Source organism: Lynx canadensis, chromosome F2, assembly GCF_007474595.2.
Source record: "Lynx canadensis isolate LIC74 chromosome F2, mLynCan4.pri.v2, whole genome shotgun sequence".
Lineage (NCBI taxonomy): Eukaryota > Metazoa > Chordata > Mammalia > Carnivora > Felidae > Lynx > Lynx canadensis.
In genome coordinates, this window is record NC_044320.2 from 9,027,239 (window position 1) to 9,045,592 (window position 18,354).

Below are 18,354 nucleotides of genomic sequence, written 5' to 3' on the forward strand. Positions count from 1 at the left end.
AGAAACCTCACAACCAGGAAAAGCACTGGGCCTTCATATTGGATAAAACGGCCTCTCCGTAATTTGTGGGGGTTTTTTGTGGGTGTATTTGTTTGATGTGAACCTGATATTTGTTTGGCTTAACAAATGAAGAGAAACGTGCTAAAGAGGCATTCTGGGGGCGCCTGGGGGCCTCAGTCGGCTGGTTGTCCAACTTCAGCTCAGGTCATGATCTCATGGTTCGTGGGTTGGAACCCCACGTCAGGCTCAGATCCTGGAGCCTGCTTCAGATTCTGTCTGTCTCTCTCTGTCCCTCCCCCGCTCATGCTCGCTTCTCTCTCTCTCTCTCTCTCTCTCTCTCTCTCTCTCAAAAATGAAGAAACATTAAAAAAAAATTTTTTTTAAATAATCCTCAAAGTAGAACATGCAGGGAGCTGACATTAATGACCCAATGTCTGGAGGAGACAAGCCCAGAGAGATGGCCGAGGACCAACATTCTTCATCACTGGACTCCTTAATTTGCTGGAATCACTCAAGTAACCCAAGCAAGTGGCACCAAGGGGGCGGTGGGGAGAGCTTTCGCTGATAGCTCTGGTCTCCCAAGTTTAAGGTGCAGGTGCCAGCAATGACAGTTTCCTTAAGCACGCCACATCACAGCTGTGACTGCACTCTCGTGCGTACAACTGTGATGCGACCAGCTGCCTCCCCCAAGTGTCAAAAGCATCAGTGAGCAGCTCGGTGTGAAAGCGTTTTGCAAAACGCAACACGGATTCTGATGTGCTTCCCGTCTGATTCAGTGTATTCCACTGGGTTACAATTTCCCACAAATGGCAATCAATTCGCTTATACACGTGAAGGCTGATTCTCCATTAACCAGGCCAGCTGTCGAACCAGCCCCCTCGAAGGACCCGCGAGCTGACGGATGAAAGCGGACGTCCAGACCAGAAGTCCTACAGGGTGCCTCTGCGGGATGTGCCGTCAGGGGACCCGGGACTTGAGGTTCGGAAAGCAATGCCTTCAACTATGGCCTAGAGGGAATATGAGCACTTCACTCCGTAACATACAAAAAAGCATACCCCCATTTTACAGATGGAGACACTGAGGCTAGGAGAGGTTAATGTGTATTCGAGCGAGGCGGCGGAGCTGGAGGAGAAAAGCAGAATCCGTGTCCAGTATTTTCAGGGCAGGCCACTGCTCCATGGTCTCTAGTATCTGCTGAGTGCCCACCTCGCTGCGAGCATCACTCCAGTGCCTCATCGCACACTCCTCCCTTGATCCTTCCAATCCTTCCCAAAGTCATCATTATCTGCACTTTATAACTGGGAAAGCCAAGGCCCAGAAAGGTCATACAAGGAGCACGGGCAGCCACACTGGGATTTGAATCCGGGGTCTGATTCCAGAGTGTGTATTGCCGAGACCATCTAACCAATGGCTAAATGGGAAGGCAGGGGCTGAGACGGGCAGAGCTCGTCTTGATTGTCCCCAGCTCCTTCCCGTGTGCTTTCGATCCTTTCTGTGGCCTCCCCTGCTGCCGTCTGTGATCCATGGAATCCTCACTCCTCTTTCCCTCTATCAATATCTGTTCTTAGAAAAGGGAATCTATCAGCTATTCACATCTTAGTAAGAACTTAAATCTCATTTCTTTTCCCAGGGATTAACTGTACTTAGAGTGACCAATTACCACGACAGGAAGATTTGTGCCCTGCTGTTCCCAGTTGGAGAGGGCCTCCTGATCAGTCTGTGTAATAAGGCAACTCTTAATTTGGAACATCATGAATATGCCTCAGGGTGCCTGAAATCCCCATCCAAGCGCACCCTTCGTAAAACTTAGCCCACACCACGGGCGCCTGGGTGGCTCAGTCGGTCAAGCGTCCGACTTTGGCTCAGGTCATGATCTTGTGGTTCCTGGGTTCAAGCCCTGCATCCGGCTCCGCACTGACTGTGCAGAGCCTGGTTAGGATTCTCTCTCTCCTTCTTCCTCTCCCTCTCTCTGTCCATCCCTTGCTGGTGTTCTCTCTTTCTCTCTGTCTCTCTCTCTCAAAAATAAATAAATAAACTTACAAAAAAAGAAAAACTTTGCCTACATCAGGGGTGCCTGGGTGGCTCAGTCGGTTGAGCGTCCGACTTCGGCTCAGGTCGTGATCTCACAGCTCGTGAGTTCGAGCCCCTCATTACTGTTAGTTCGGAGCCCACGTCAGATCCTCTCTTTCCCTCTGTCTGCCCCTCCTCCACTCAAGCTCTCTCTCTTTCAAAGAAAAAAACCACGAAAAATATTAAACAAAAAAGAAACCTTGGCCCACACCTCAAAATACACACAGAGCACTGAAAGAACCCGAAACTCCAAAAGTCATTTGGTAATCACTCCTTCTCAGGGAGGCCAGACAAGGACACATTCTTTATTTCTTGGGCACACACCAAGCACATGCTCCATGGTAAGCAATTCACTCTGGATTTAGTGCCCATAAACATATCATACGTCTCTCTTCAAATGCTTGTTTTCACCCTGGGCTACCTCTCAGAATAATGGATACCATATGTTCACTGTCTATCCTATAAATAAGTTGTTTGATTTTATTTACCCCCCAGAAAACTAAGCCTCATGGAATCCCACCTAATTAGGCAATATTTTGTGTTCAAGCTTTGGTAAATAGTCACTCCACAGGTATTATGTGTATTCTCTACGCCAGGTTTCATGCTTGACACTGTGGATCCAGAAATTAGCAAGACACGGTCCAGGTCTTTGAAATAGCAAAACGCAGTGACAACTTTAAGAATGACAATAATAGTATCTAACATCAGTACTAAGTGTCGGACACTCTACAAAGTCCCCAAACAGGTGTATTATCTGCTGCATCCACTACAGAGACGTGGGCAAGCCCATCAGCTTTAGAACCACATCACCCCGTGTCGTGTCCCCGCCCTTCTACTTGGAAGTCCTGAGCCCTTAAGAAGACTTCGCTTTCTGTGTGCCTCAGTTTCTTCAGCTGTAAAACGGGGAGCCTTGGTAACAGTGCCTCCCCACAAGCACCGTGTGGGGGGTACGTGCCTCAGCAGTGGCCGGGGCCTTAGAGCAGGGGCTGGCTCATCGCATGCACGATGGGAGACACGTCTGTGATTACCGCCAATATCTTCCTTTCCGCCATCACCACAGCCCGGGGAGACGGGTCCTGTCCTCACCCCATTTTGTAGACAAGCCATCAGGCCTGAAGACCTTTACTGACCGGCCCCAGGTCACACACGCGGGGTCCCAAGCTGGGATTCACCACCACAGGCACACTCCCGGCTGGCAAGTGAGACCCGTGGACAGGCAGAGGCACACCTGCAGGGCACTGCCCCCCGCACAGCACCCCCGCACTGCCCGACAGAGGGATTCGTAAACTGTGTGTCATGCTCTGCGGCGGAGGAAGCAACAAACTCTACAGGGTAGTCAGGGAGGGCTGCTGGAGGAGGTGGCAAGCTGTCTGCCATTAGAACCCCAAGAGCTGCCGTCCACCGAGCAACAGATCCTGCAGGCTTCCCCTGGAGGCAGGAGATGGTGGCCGCCACGTCCTGTAGAGGCAGGAATCTCCAAGGGCTCTCTGACCTCCCCGCAGCCCCTTCCCCGCCCTGTCCAGCCGACACCCGCGCGGCTTTCACCCCTCCCGTCGCAGAGGGTGCGCTGGGACCACGTGCTGGCAGGAAAACAGAGAGAGAGAGCCAGGCTGCCACCAACCTCACAGAGGAACCGGGAGCGAGGGATCCCTGGGCCCTGTTCTCACTATAAACTCCGACTGTTCGGGTCGGAAGGAAGTTCCCAGGTCACCTCGTCAGTGCTTCTCACGCTTCTCAAACTCGGCAGGCATAGCATGATCCTAGACAGCCGGTTAGAACACACTCCTGGGGCCACCCTGGGGGTCCGGGGCGGGACCTGAGAACTTGTGTTTCTAAGGAGCTTCTGGTGATGCTGAGCCCGCCGGTCCTGACCGCACTGAGTTTTGCTGCTGTGCTCAGTCTCCAGCTCAGGACTCTTCCCTGAGGGACACCTGCCGAGAGGGCAGGGCTGGGGCGGGCAGAGAGGAGATGTGACTGGCCGCCTCGCTAATGCCTATCCCTGTGAGATGAGGGGGCGGGCAAACGATCTCAGAGCGACTTCTAGATCTAAGGCTTCTAGGCTTGTGGGAAAGGTTGGAAGAGCTTCTGAAAGAAAGAAGAGGAAGGCACGGGCCGGATGGTGATTTCTGTCAATGGAGCCCATGTGGGGGGGTGGGGGGGAGGGGCACAGTCTCTTGCACCCCTGTAATTAGAGTGGACAGTGTGGCTGGTACTGGGACCACCTGCAACAGAGTAGCCTCCCGGCGGAGCCAGCCCCCCCCCTCCAGCCACCCTGGGGTCTGCAAGTTGTATGCGGCATCTTTGGTCCAGTTTCTTTTCAGAAGGAGAAATTTCTCAGGGTACAAGGAGGGCTCTCAGGGGAGGGGCGGCGGACCTTGCTGCTGAGGAAAATTCCTTCTGAAGGAACGTAAGCCGAAGGCAGAGACTTACCCTCGAACTCCTGGCCTCCCAGCCGCAGTGTCGCCGGGCGGCTCCCCTGGTCGTATGTCACACCCGGACACGTGGCATTAGCCCGGGCTTCCGTGGGGTCCCTCCAGTCTTTGACGTTGCAAAGCAGGACGTCGGGGGAGCTCAGCAACCCGCAGATGAGGGGGCCTGCAGAGTCACGAGAGGGAAGAGAGGCTGACGTGATAGAGACAGGAAGGCCCCCGCCCACCAGGGACTCATGTCTGTGCCCCGAGAGGCTTGGAGGATGGGGACAGGTAACAATTCCTCGGGAGCACAGAGGGACCCTGGAACTCAGGAGCCTGGTCTTCAACTGGGTTACTTTTCCCTGATAGGCCTGCAGTTGCCACTGGGGCAAATTCCCCAAGGAAGAGCCACCAGTGCGACTGCCGAACTTTCCTTGTGCGTCAGAGGCCTTCTTCGTGGGTCAGCAGCAGTGACGACACCTCAACACCACTGGGGGTCTCGGTGCCCGAATCCTCTGTCCTCCTCCTCTACCCCCACCGCACGCAGAGCTTTATTGAGGCCTGGAGCAAATAAACAGCAGCCCCCCCACCACCCCTCACATACACACACACACGCACACACACGCATCAACCTTGAAGGGACTCAGATTCAAAGTAAGGAACTATGAAAAACCAAGAGCCCTGCACCAACAGTACAAACTTCCCTATCAGGAAATGAGCTCCTCGTCTCCGGAGGCATTCAAGCACAGGCTGTGTGCCCGCGTGTCCGGGACGTGCAGGGAGATATCTCTAACTAGGGGAGGCACCAGACCATTTTGTCTTGAATATATAAATATCCGAAGTTTTATTTTTTTTTAATGTCTATTTATTTATTTTGAGGGAGAGAGTGAGCACATGAACAGGGGAGGAGCAGAGAAAGAGAAAGAGAGAGACAGACAGAGAGAGAATCCCAAGCAGGCTCTGTGCTGTCAGTGGGGCTCAGTCCCACGAACCGTGAGATCATGACCAGAGCCGAATTCAAGAGACACTTAACGGAGCCACCCAGGTGCCCCTGTATGTCATTTTGATCAATAATCCCATTAGGTAGTATAGTTGTTAACATTCTCCTGAACAAAAAAAGGAAATACTCATTCCATAATGCCATTCCATCCTCCTTATCCTCATTTCTACCCAAAGCCAAATAGCATTTCTAACTCATCTGTCACCAAATTTCCCCAAAGTAGATGCCGCAGACGCCTGCCTTATGAATCTGATGTCCTGTCCTCCCCCCCCCCCCACTGGCCACTTTTAACCTGCAGTTGCCAAAAATCAGCAGCGGCAAGAACAGCAGGGGGCCTCTGTGTAAAACACCACCTTCAAGGCCCTCTGACTGGTGGCTCTCAAACCAGGGGCTTCGACCGATGCGATGGACAGCACAGGGAGAGTTCTGAAAATGCTCGTTCCTCAGCACCAACAGAAACCACAGGGTTTCTGACTCTGTAGGTGGGTAGGTAGGTTGTAGGTCTTGGAGGGGTGGGAGGTGGTGACATTTGGGAATGAGCATCTGTAAACACCACCGCAGGTGATTCTGGTGCACGGATGGATTCTAGAATCCCTCGCCTCGTTAGCCCAGTTCATTCCATGGATGAGGAAGCAGAGGCATGGGAAAGGGGACTGGTTTTGCTAGCTACTGAGGAATAGCCAGCCGGCAGCGAGGGCCTGGGACCTCAGTGGGGGCCGGGAGGAGCCCGCTGAGGGCCCAGAGGAAGTCTGAGCACTAGGGCCGTCCTCTCACAAGCCAAGACGCAGACTCATGGGATTAAACAAGAGGCAGGGAGATTTTTCCTTCTGCTCCAGACCTTGGAAAGCGAAACCCACGCAGCTTTGTCCTTTAGTGCTAAAGTGTCAACGAGATCTCCGTGTGTCTGAGACATGGGTGCCAGCTAGAGATTGGAAGTCCCTTTGCTGGTCACACACTGCCCGCTTCGGGTACACGCCCGTGTACCATGAGCCGCGCGAGGCCCTCTGAGCCCCCCTTCCAAGAAGCCCCCGCTGACACGTAGGTACAGAAGCCTCACGAATTGTCCTTACTAGTCAGTGGAAACAAAGCCACTGAGGCAGGGGCAAGGGGGGAATCCACCAGAAAGTTAAATGACTTTCCAGACCGCGGTAGCAGGATTCTGTCCCGGCCATCGGCAGACCCAGCCAGCGCTTTCATAATTTAAAGCTCCAAATCTGCCCGTCGGGCAAGACTGGGGAAAACATCTGCCTTGATGTTTTATGTGTGTCTCGAGGAGAGCTTAACTCGCGGCGCTGTGAGGTGGTCGGTCAGCTGTGCATAAATCACGGATCACAGGTTACGCTTGGAGGAAAAAGCAAGCGAGCTGCTAGCCAGAAATGTCATGGAAAAAAGGATTTTGTGGGCTCACTGTTCCATGGAACACAATAATTCTTCCATATAGGATTCTAAGGAAAGCGAACGAACCTTCCAACTCGAAAAACCATATGGTTTGGTGAGTAATGGAGCATCTGGGAAAATTGTGGGTATCCTCGGAAAAGAAGGCAGAAGGCATCCTTGATTTGAACCACAGTGTTTCCCACACACACACGCTGACACGCATGTCCATGCTTACACGTGTCTGTGTGGGTTTAATCTCTCTCTCTCTGCATATACTTTTGCTTACCTAAACACTAACACGAATGCACATCATATAATCACAGAGCATCAGGCCTAAAAGGAATTTTAGAATCTAACTTGGTCCAGTCCAGGCTCCTGCCCTACCACTGCAACACTTTCTCATTCGGCCCCCGCAGACCGCAGGGAGCTAACCTCAGCGTTTTCAGCAAACACCCTGTTTGAACCCCGGGCAGCATTCAAGTCTGTTGACAAAATTCCTCCACGTGTCACCCCTCTCCACCACGGCTTCCGTGAGGCACCACCCTCCCGGGTCTCTTCCCTGCTGTCTGGCCGCTAGTTCTCCGTCTTCTTCGAAGGTTCTCCCCATCATGTAGGTGTTCACCAGGGGTCGGCCCCCATCACCCTTGATCTTCTCACCCCGGGCCCGCCTCCAAGGAAATCCCACCCATACCCACGGTTCTGATACCTCCTCGACACCGGGAACGCACACCTTTCCGTCTCCTGCCCTGACTCCCCCTCTGAGCTTTGGATCTTTGTCCCCAAAAGCTCGGTCCCACCTTGTGACTGTCTTAAAGGCGTTTCAAACTTAGCACAGTGTAAATGGGTTCATGACCTTCCCAAATCTGTCTCCCATTACCAAACGCAACATCTCCCATCATTCACTACACAAGCAAGCTATCTAGGTGAACAAGTTGGAGAGCCAAGAATGGTCCTCAATACTCATGGCCAAAGTCCTGTCGGTTTGTCTGCTATTGATACCTTGAATCTGTCCCCTTTTCTTCATCTCCACTGCTGTCCCCTCAGCCCAAGCTACCCCCTCTCACCTGGATGGCAGGGTGTAACTCCTCACTGAACTCCACATCTACTCCAACTCCCCATCTATCACCTTCTCAAGACAAAGTGTCAAAATTCGTATCTGATCATGGCATTCCTTTCCTTCACACTGTCATTAGCGGGGCACCTGGGTGGCTCAGTTTGTGAAGCGTCCGACTTCAACTCAGGTCATGATCTTACAGCTCATGGGTTCGAGCCCCGCGTTGGGCTCTGTGCTGACAGCTCAGAGCCTGGAGCCTGCTTCGGATTCAGCGTGTCTCCCTCTCTCTCTCTCTCTCTCTCTGTCCCTCCCCCACTCACACTCTCTCTCAAAAAAACATTGTTTTTAATTTTAAAAAAATACTTTCAAAGGCTTACAATTATTCCTAGAATCAAAACCACCTCTGCTGAAGCCCGCGGGTCTGCCTAAGCTAAGCGGTCACCTCGTGCTGTGACTCCCCACGCCGTCTCCACATTGTATATCCTGGCTTCTGCGACCCTGCTTATTCCTGTCAGACCACGGGTCCTGGCACCGGAGGGCCCCCGTCCTCCCGTCCTCACTGCCACATTAGTTACCTCCTTGGACCTGCGCAAGGATGAAGCCATCACAGCACGAATCACGGTCGCACGCCAGAAGACAGAAGAGATGAGCCCCGGTCAGATCGGCTCCCGAGGCTGAGAACACGATGGCCCCGTACGTTCCAGAGAGCGCGTTTTGGAAGCCCGTTGGCTTGAAGCTCTTCCGGCTTGTTGTGGTGAATTCTTGGCCTAGGGAAAAGGCAGAGAAAAGTTTTTTTAAAGATCTGAAAACAGTTCAGAGTCTGCCACAGTTTACGGTCACGTGACAACGGACCCTCCGGTTGGGCCAGGGGCAGCATCGAGTCCAAGATGCGACGCTCTCTGCGCCACGAACTTCTGGATTCCTATGCGTGAAGGAGGGGGCGCCCAGCAGACCTGGACAGACGCCCCTCACATCTTTGAAGCGCTAGAGGGATTGCGTGGAGAAGTGACACCTATTATTGTTTCTACCATTACCAGCAAACATTTATTGAGCTCCAACTGTGCACACAGACACCGTGACAAGTGATTTGCCTACGCGACCTCACTTCGTCTTCACTGCCCTACGGGTGAGGTTCAGTGTGCCCTGCCCGCTACCACACGTGCTTCTGTGCTTCCAACTCAGGCCGGGTGAGAAGCTGTGACGCTGGAGTCACATCGGTCGATCCACGGTTTTCCCGGACGTCAAACGGCAGTGCATACAGGCACACGCAAACACAGCAGAGCGCGGCTGCAAGAAACACGGTAGGGTACACAGCGCCTACTGGCCACGTTCTTCTTCCTCTGGCCACCGTCTCTGCCTCCAAAGCGACAATTCCCAATTTTCCCCTCCCTAACTCGGCAGACTCCCCCCCTTCCCTCCTCCCTCCCACATCAAGCTACGTGGCTCTTTTAGCATTTACTGAGGCGTCGCTATGCAATGGATTCGATGTCTTTTTAAAAATTGTGCTAGCATTTAAATAGGATTGTGATAGCTTCTGTCAGTCCTCAGTTAAAAATGGCAAGGTTTGGGTTCTGCCTGTCCCTCACTCTAGTTTTCCCATAAGCCTTGTTATTTTGAGAGCATCATTGTGCAAAGACGAGATTTTTCAGGGAGGGATATATATAGATCTATGGCCAAAATGTCTATCCTATTATTATGTCCCTTTCACATGTGAGGCAAGAGAGCCTGAACGAGTGAACGGTCCTGCCTGGGTTTACACAGCTGGTGGGTGGCAGATGGAAGGCCTTCCCCATCCTGACCTCCCCTCCACCCTGCCGTTTACCAGCACTTAACCGACTCAGGCCCCCGGAAGTAGTGGAGAGGCTTAGAGTGAGGAACCCAGGAGCACAAGCCTTGGAATGAGACAGATTTGGGTGCAAATCCTTGTGGCACCTCAGAGCCTCAGCTTCCCCTTCCGTACAATGGGGATGACAGCGTGTCATCCTCCTGGATGTGGAGGAGATAAAAAGACCATACATAAACGGGTTGAGCAATGGGTCTGCCACTTGGCTGATGCTCAGCATTTTCCAGGTCTCCAGAAGGCCACATCTTCTGCCCCCTCACATTGCTTCACTCCGCCCCTTCTGCCTGACCGCCCTCTCACTGGCTGAGCCTGAAAAGCCCCAGCCCATCCTTGTCACCAAAACCCAGCTTCATTTCAAGGCCCCATCTCCCTGATTTTTACAGTTAGAATTCATTTCTCCCTCCCTAGATCTCAAGGCTCCGTCATCCTTCACCCCGTATTTAAGCTACTCGAGACAGTGTCTGCTTCCGTAACCAGCTTGAGACTCCCCAGAGCCATTCCCTGCTGGCCAACCCTACAGTCGCTGGCCATACGTGACTATTTAAATGTCTGTTTCAGTTCTCCAAAATTCATGATGCAGTAGCCACATTCCAAGTGCTGGTGGCCACATGTGGCCATTTTGGATAGCAAGGGTTTATAGAACATGCTCATCACTGAAGAAAGCTCCATGGGACCGTAGCCCTGGACTGTAGGGCTATCTCTCAGCCCCACCCCCAGTATCCGCCATATTGCCCGGCACCGGGGACCTCCTGCCCTGAGGTCTTCATGTAAGTGCCTCTTCTTTCTTCCGCCTCAGGTCTCAGTTCCAACGTCCTCTCCTCCGAGGCTCTTTCCCTGGCCAACCTCTAGCAATTAACGTTTTTCTTTCATTTCCTTTTTAAGTTGTCATAAAATATATGTCACATAAGATTGACCATTGTAACCATCTTAAGTGGATACTTCGATGGCATTAGTACCTTCACACTGTTGTGCAATCATCACGCCCATCCGTCTCTATTATTTTGCCTCAGCCCAAAATGAAACTCTGCACACATCCAACACTAACCGTCCATCCCCTCCCCTGTCCCCCGTAACCACTGTTCTACTTCCTGTCTCCGTGAACCTGACCGCCTTAGTAGCCCATGTCCGTGTCTGTCTTGACCCAATGCCCTGTTTTATTTTCACGAAAGCACTTAGAACCCTCGGAAATGATCTTATTGCTGGATCGATTCCTTCACCAGTCATTCTGTCTGTTTTGTTCACAGCTGCATCCACAGTGCCTGCCAAAGTGCATATCCCGCCTCAGTAAATATTTACGAAAAGTGCCAGTGCCGAGCTGGTCCACACGAGGTCGAGTCCTAGACAACAGAGCAGGTCTGGGGGAAATCTCAGAGCTGGAAGAGGTTATGCCCTGAAGTCCCAGGTTCCACCCTGATGCAGGGGCAAGGTGCTTCCTCTTTCTAGACCTCTTCTGTGAAACTAGGGGGTTGGGCTAGGCCGTCTAGAAGGAACCTCTGAGCACTGTCTTCCTTTGATTCTGAAAGATCACGTGGCTTCTCCTCCACATTCCTAGCCATAGCTTTTAGGTGCACGGAGACAGAATGGTACTGGGAGATGGACCAAGGTGTCCCGTCCTCCAGGTCGCTTAGGGTCAGGTGTGTGAATGGATGTGCTTGCCTACCTACTAGGCACCACTGACACGGGAGGCTTTCAAAAGCCACGTATATCCCTCCTCAGCTGTGACATCTTACGCCCTTTACGGCACGCAAACTAAAGAAGTTGCTGAACATCCCTTCTGTGTTTGCTCTCCTAGGAAGCAGAACGTCTGTGTCTGTGCATTTCCTGCTTCAAAAAAAAGTAGGGGGCTCCTGGGTGGCTCAGTCGGTTAAACGTCCGACTTCGGCTCAGGTCGTGATCTCGTGGTTTGTGAGTTCGAGCCCCACGTCGGGCTCTGTGCTGACAGCTCAGAGCCTGGAGCCTGCTTCCGATTCTGTGTCTCCCTCTCTCTCTGCCCCTCCCCGACTCATGCTCTCTCTCTCTCTCTCAAAAAAATAAATAAATAAATAAATAAACATAAAAAAGTAAAACAAAACAAAACAAAAAAAGCAAGAAACACAGTGATTTAGTTTGGCAACAAGGAAGAGTCTCCATTTCCCTTGCAATCGGAGATGAGGAGAAAAAAAATAAGAACAAACACTTAGAAAGAAATACAATCACATTAAAAAAAAATGTGATGAAACTCCAAGGGTTGGTTTTAAAGAACATTTTGGGGAGGGGTTACTTGTTTTATTTTGGTTGTCCTTCTTAGACAAAAATAAAGTCTCTATGTGCTGTTATGTTTTGTAATGGATAAAAAAATAACTGGAATAAACCCTGGGGCAGGAATTCTAGTCCCCCCTGGCCACAGATGAGAGAAATCTCAGCTCTGCTGAACTCCACTCTCCCAGGGAGCCCTCCCCTAAGATAGGATGGAGGCATTAGGCGAAGGAAGGGCCACAGGCAAAAAGCCACACGCACTTGTCTCTGCCACGGGCTGCAGACCGTGCGAGGCCAGCCGAGGCCTTGGGTCTGGACTGTGGCATCGTCTCCACGTTGCACAAGTCTGAAGCTGCTGGGAGCCAGGCCACCTGAGCTACGGATCTGTGAGAATGGCATGCCTGCCACTCCCCAGTCCACCCCCCAGATCCTCAGTCAGGCCCCCTGGGCCGCCTTCTGGTTCATGCCCTTACCTCGGGTCATCAGGAAACGTGTCAGCAAGAACAAAGTCGGTCTTAGAAATCGGCACCTGCTATGGACCATGCTCTAACGGCACAGGTCACCTCACCCCAACCTTCCAATCTCCTCGCTTCACTTGTGACTCCTACTCTGCCAGTGGAGAACTGGAGGCCCAGAACGTCAAGGACCTTGGCCACAGCTAGTAGGTGGCAGAGTGGGGTCAGCCCAGGCAGGCGGGCTCCAGCGCCCTCACCCTTAACCGAGTGAGGGAGGGCCCGGGGAGCAGGGACCAGCCATGTGCCGCAGCTCATGGGGAGCCTAGCTGTGGCCCAGGGCTCCCAACCTCTCTTGGCCCTGACGGAGGCGAGCAGGACAGGGCAGAAGAGGGCGGGCTTCCCTGTCCCCGCTCTGTGAAGCCACGTAGGGGAATTCAGACACACTTGGGTTCTCACCCACTTCCCCAACTGATTAACAGTAAGACCTTGTGAAACTCTTTTAATCTCTCTGAGCCTCAGTCTCCTCATCTGTAAAACAGGGGCTATGATCCCTGTTTTGCTTTCCTCGAAGAATTTCTATGAAGGTGGATGTAACAAGTCTAGGGAAGTAAGCTGTAAACTGAGAGGATATGCCCTTGCTACTCAACTTGAGGCCGGGGGACCAGGCCTCCCCGAGAGCTTATTTGAAAGGCAGAATTACTGACTCAGCATCTGCATTTTTATGAACCCCCCAGGTAATACGCATGTGCGCTGCAGCTGTAGGAGGCCCCGGTTGGTGAGGGAGACAGTCCTTGGAGGTTTTGGACCCTTGTGAGAAGGTCTGGTAACTTCTGGGGAGGGTGGAGACCAACGGGAAGGGAAGGCGTGAGAGAGGCAGCTGCAGGGAGCTTGGAGTCCACACCCCTGCTGGGGATGCTCCCCGCTCATCGACACCCCTTGTGTCTGCTCTGTCACTTAGTTCCTCACCTACGGAGGAAGCCTCCACATCCCGACAGTGCGGTCCCCTCCCTGAACTCGCCCTGCCAGGAAGCAGCTCTAAACACGAGTGTCAAGTTAAACCACCGAGGCCCCAAACCATCTAGCTCAGCCAACCTACCCTTTTTCAAATACACAGCCGGAGAGTCCGGAGTCCCGTTCCTCACTGTCACCTGGCACCTAAGACTCCCGAAGCCAGTGGCCTCTGAGTTCCCCAGGGTGTCTTGATGCTGGAGATGGAAAGAGGATGCATTATTATCCAGAGATGGTCACTGCAGTTCAACAAACATTCACCAAACTCTGACCATGGCTAGGCGCTGGGGCTGTAAAGGTAAAAATAGAAGATTCCTGCCCGTTAGTCTCTCCCCGTCTATTGGAGCACACCGACGCGGAAGCAGAAAATTCTGGCCCAAAGTGTTAGCTGCAAAGACACATGTAAGTCAAGAGGAGGTAATTACAGAAGCGGGAACGAGTAATTCTCCTGAGAAAGGAGAGCTTGAAAACTTTCCCAGAACAAAAGTGAATCTGGGTGGGGTACTGATGTATGAGTAAGAGTTTATCAGTTGGAAATAAAAGAAGGGGGTTTCAAGCAAAGTAAGAGGCAGAAATGACGACAAAGAATTCTGTGGTGTTTTGGGGCTCCTGGTGGCTCTGTCGGTTAAGCCTCCGACTTCCCCTCAGGTCACGATCTCACGGCCCGGGAGTTCGAGCCCCGTGTGGGGCTCTGTGCGGACAGCTCGGAACCTGGAGCCTGCTTCCGATTCTGTGTCTCCTTCTCTCTCTGCCCCTCCCCCACTTGTGCTCTGTCTCTCTCTACTCAAAAATAAATAAACGTTATAAATAAATAAATAAATAAATAAATAAATAAATAAATAAATAGAATTCTGTGGTGTTTTGAGGACTAGAGCCTGTGGTTCTTGGAGACTGTCAGCCTCGAGAGGCGGAGTGGCGGGAGAGGACGGACGCAGAAGCATCCTTATGGGCACAGCTCATGTCCAGTGAGGATCAAGGGAAGGTTTGTAAGCTTGGAAATGAGGTCAGATGTCCAAACGCCTTGCCATTCTTGCTAATCTCGGATCCCTCTTTCTGCCTGTTTCCAGAACTTCTGCTGGGGCTGGGGGGGGCGGGGGCGGGGGCGGGGGTGGCAGGATAAATCTGTTTTCATCAATTTGTGGTTTTTTTCCCAGGGTTCTGCCCCCCTCTCAGAGTTGCCTGAGTTTCCGGGCTGTGCGGTGGAGGGATGATGGCCTGGGGAGGGGAGCAGGGTCCCCGAGAGGGAGAGGGCCCTGCACTCCTGAGAAGGGTGTGGGCGGCAGGTCCGCTGGAGGCGGTGGGGTGAGTGTGAGCCAGATGATACACCTGCGGCCTAGACCCAAACAAGAGGCTCCTGCCTTGGCAAAGGGTCCCTTGCACACCCCCCACCTAACCCAGACACAAGGCTCCGAGGAGCCTGGCCCTGTGGCTGCAACACTGGGCAGCGTAGACCGGCCGGGTCACTCCCCATCAATGACGACACCTGACCCTGTGTCTCGGGACAGCACCGAGAGCCCCGGGGCCCCGCGGGGGAGCCTGGAACGGCCGAGATGGCATTTCTTGCCTGCCTGTTAACAAGACTAACAGCGGCGGTGACAGCTATTACAGCCACTGAGCTCTTACTCTGCGGCAGAAACTGTCGTGTGAGCTTCTCCACGTAGGACTTGACTCGATCCTCGCGATAACTGGGGTGCCACCACCACCCTGCATCATAGGTGAGGGCTCCGAGGAAACAAGGGGTGAAGGGCAGGAAGTCAGCAGTGGGGCTGGGACCCAAACCCGGGCAGCCAAGCTCCAGAGCCACCTCCTAATAACACTTCCTGCGAGAGGCTGTCTCTCGTGGGCTAAGGAGTTGGGGGGAGAGTTCGTTCTTTTTTGGCTTTGTTAGTTTTATTTTTTAATGAGGAAGTGTTTTATTTCTTATTGACTAAAATCCATACTTGTCAGGGCATCGGAGGATCCAACGACTGACAATCTCCTACTCTGGCTCAGAGGAATGCGAGGTGCTTAGTAAGCACTCAATAGATGCTATCAGCTATCTTCTGCTATCACTAATAATTCTGCAAGCAGGGTCTGATCTCTGAGGGAGAGAGGAGTAGAAGTTCCTTAGATCAGAGATGCCCAGGGACCTGGCAGCTAGCTGCCCAGGAAGCACCGTCACTGACTGTGACCTCAGACCTCTCGACCACCAAGCGTCTCTGGGAGGTGTGGACAGAGGTGTCCCATTAGTAGGGTCACTTTGACTCGGACCAGCCAAGGTGAGGGGACAGCACTTGGAAGCCCCAGACAGCAATTAAATGCAGCCAGTCTGTACTGTCCCACAGCGTTAATGCCAGCGGGTCCTGGCCGACTATCACCAGTGTCCCAGCCTATCCTCCCTCCCCGCCCACCGGCCCCCATGTCCCCCTGATACATCTGAAGGCAGGTCTGGGCCATGATAGTGAAAAAACTAATAAAGGCACGGCCATCCTCCCCAACATGCTTTAACCTTTAAACTCAAGGGATTTAACGTTGCCTCCATTGCTGTGTGTTTTGTGTTAGCTTCTCGAAATCTCACCAGAAGCCTGCGAGGTCAAGCCTCCATGTTATAGATGAAGAGTTTGAGGTGAGGAACGTGCACGTGGTCTGACAGCCCCAAACGGACAAGGTTTGGGATTCAGTCTAAGACCCCTCCCTGCCTCCTCTCCAGATCCTGCAGATATAGACCTGGCTGGAGTCCTAAAATTCAGGGGTCCACCTTCCAAGCCCCTTCCTGCGATGTTGCTTATGAACACACACTCACACACCTGCACAGGTGCATGTGCTAAGGGCAGGCAATCCACCCGTGTCAGTGATGTCGCAGAACTGCTAACAAATCGACATGCCCTTTAAAAATGTGAAATGAATTATGTGCATCCACAGAATGGACTGGTAGGCTGCCATTAAAAAGAACAAGGTTCATTTTAAAGATGGAGAAAGTTAAACATTATGTGAGAAAACCAAGGTAGAAAAGAAGATGTAGTGTAAGATATTAACACGTAAGCAAACACAACAAGATGCTCATAAACATATAGACATTTTCTGGAAGTTTCCATGAAAAACTGGACAGTAAAAATGGAGATTTGCATGTGGTTAGGAGCTAGTGTACCCTTCGGTCCTAATTCACAGTGACGGTGAAATTGCCAGCTTTGACCTACAGACACAGCAATTTCATGTGGTTCTAACTAATATTTAACATTTTTCTTTCTTAAGCTATAATCATATTTTACTTCTACAATGGAAAGGAATGCTGGGATCCGGGACTCAGAGAGACAGATGGGACTTAAGGCTCTGGACAACGTCCCTTCACGCCCAGTGCCCAAGCTGCCAGTGGTAACAGAAGGGAGTGCTCATTGACAATCCCACTGACCCATTTGTTAGGAAACGATTCTGCTCAGACGGACACTCCTCGGGACAGCTTCATCCTGAGCCATCCCTGGTCCACTGGGGTATTTTTCCCAAGTCTCATCACTTTGAAGAAATGGACGCAACACGGGGTCAGCTGCTGACGGTCTCATTCCACCACCTGACCAGCCTGGTGTCCATTCAATCAGAGCATGTCTGGCACAGAAAGGACGAGACGCAGAACCCCCACACAGCTGCCATGCCTCACCTGAGCAGACGCTGTGCAGGCCATGTGGTTATTTGTCCAAGCATAGAAATCACACAAGACTTCTGATTCCGCTGTGGACACTGCAAGGAAGCTGCAGGCTTCATCCAGTGCACAGTCTGCAAGCACCATGGGACAGTCAGTGTGCCTGTCTCTCTCAGGTGATGCTGAGGGCAGGTGGACACATACCGCCCCCCCCACTGCCCCCAACACACCCAACACACACACACACACACACACACACACACACACACACACACACACACTCATCCGTAACATGGATTTCAATGACCTTCAGAGACTGTAGGGTTATGAGATAATCCTTGTAAACATACATGCTCGATAAATATCATTGCTGTTATCACCCCTTTCTGGCCATGACATTGGTACGGACAGACAGCTCTCCTGACCCGGACAAATAACTCTACAAGGAACCGATGTCCATCATTTCTGCTCCCTTACATTTAGCACAGCAATGTTCTCAGTACGTAGTATATGCATTATAAACTCTGAGGTGAAACTATGAATTGAATATACACTTGGGGAATCGACCCATTTACCAAATGTTTTGAGAAAGTGTATTTTCTCATTACAGTTTCAGTGGTTTTATTTTATTTGTCTTTCCCAGGTCAGCACAGAGTATTTTCCCACACACCCGGCTCCCCAGCACCCCTTACCTGTCAAGCATTGTGTCAGTGGAGACCCAGAACCAGGGACTCTGGACCTGCCCGCCACAGTGACATCCGCACGGAAGGTCACCTTAGAGTCTGGAGCCTTCTCAAATTTCTGCATCACTGAAAGAAAAGCAGAATGATGACATTGGACTCTGAAAGGCAGAAGGCTTCTCTACAGAGAAGCCAGGAAGAGTGCCAGGCCAAGAAATCACGTCTATGTGTCTGTCTCATTCACAGTGCTTGGTCACACAAATGTCCCTAGGAGAGGAATTCCCTTTTAAAATAGTTCCAGCATGCTGCCTCATATCTGATGCAGAAAGCTATGTATTTTCATATCTCCTTTTGCAACCTCATTGTCAGGAGGTAAGGAGAAATTTTAATATTATGCTAGTCCTTACCACTCATTTTTTTTCCTCATTGATGGTGATTTTTCTATCTAAATTTATATTTTCCTGTCTTGATCTTTGAGTGCAAATCTTCTTATAATTATGCTGTTGAAAGTTTTCCTTCCAGAAAACAATTTTTACTTCTTTCTGGAAAGAGGTAAGTTATCTTTTTTTTATTTTTGAGAGAGACAGAGACAGAATGCGAGTGGGTTA

The 18,354-nt window shown here is 51.7% G+C and overlaps 1 protein-coding gene across 1 annotated transcript in view; it reads right to left on the bottom strand.

The window, feature by feature from the left end:
• TG (thyroglobulin) overlaps positions 1 to 18,354 on the bottom strand; it is a 252,962-nt gene that overhangs the window by 174,464 nt on the left and 60,144 nt on the right. The window contains exons 23-27 of the mRNA XM_030303527.1: positions 17,759 to 17,875; positions 17,085 to 17,200; positions 13,542 to 13,650; positions 8,488 to 8,679; positions 4,501 to 4,665 (exon numbers count right to left, since the gene is read on the bottom strand). Coding sequence (XP_030159387.1) covers positions 4,501 to 4,665; positions 8,488 to 8,679; positions 13,542 to 13,650; positions 17,085 to 17,200; positions 17,759 to 17,875 — 699 coding nt within the window. The remainder of the gene's footprint in view (positions 1 to 4,500; positions 4,666 to 8,487; positions 8,680 to 13,541; positions 13,651 to 17,084; positions 17,201 to 17,758; positions 17,876 to 18,354) is intronic.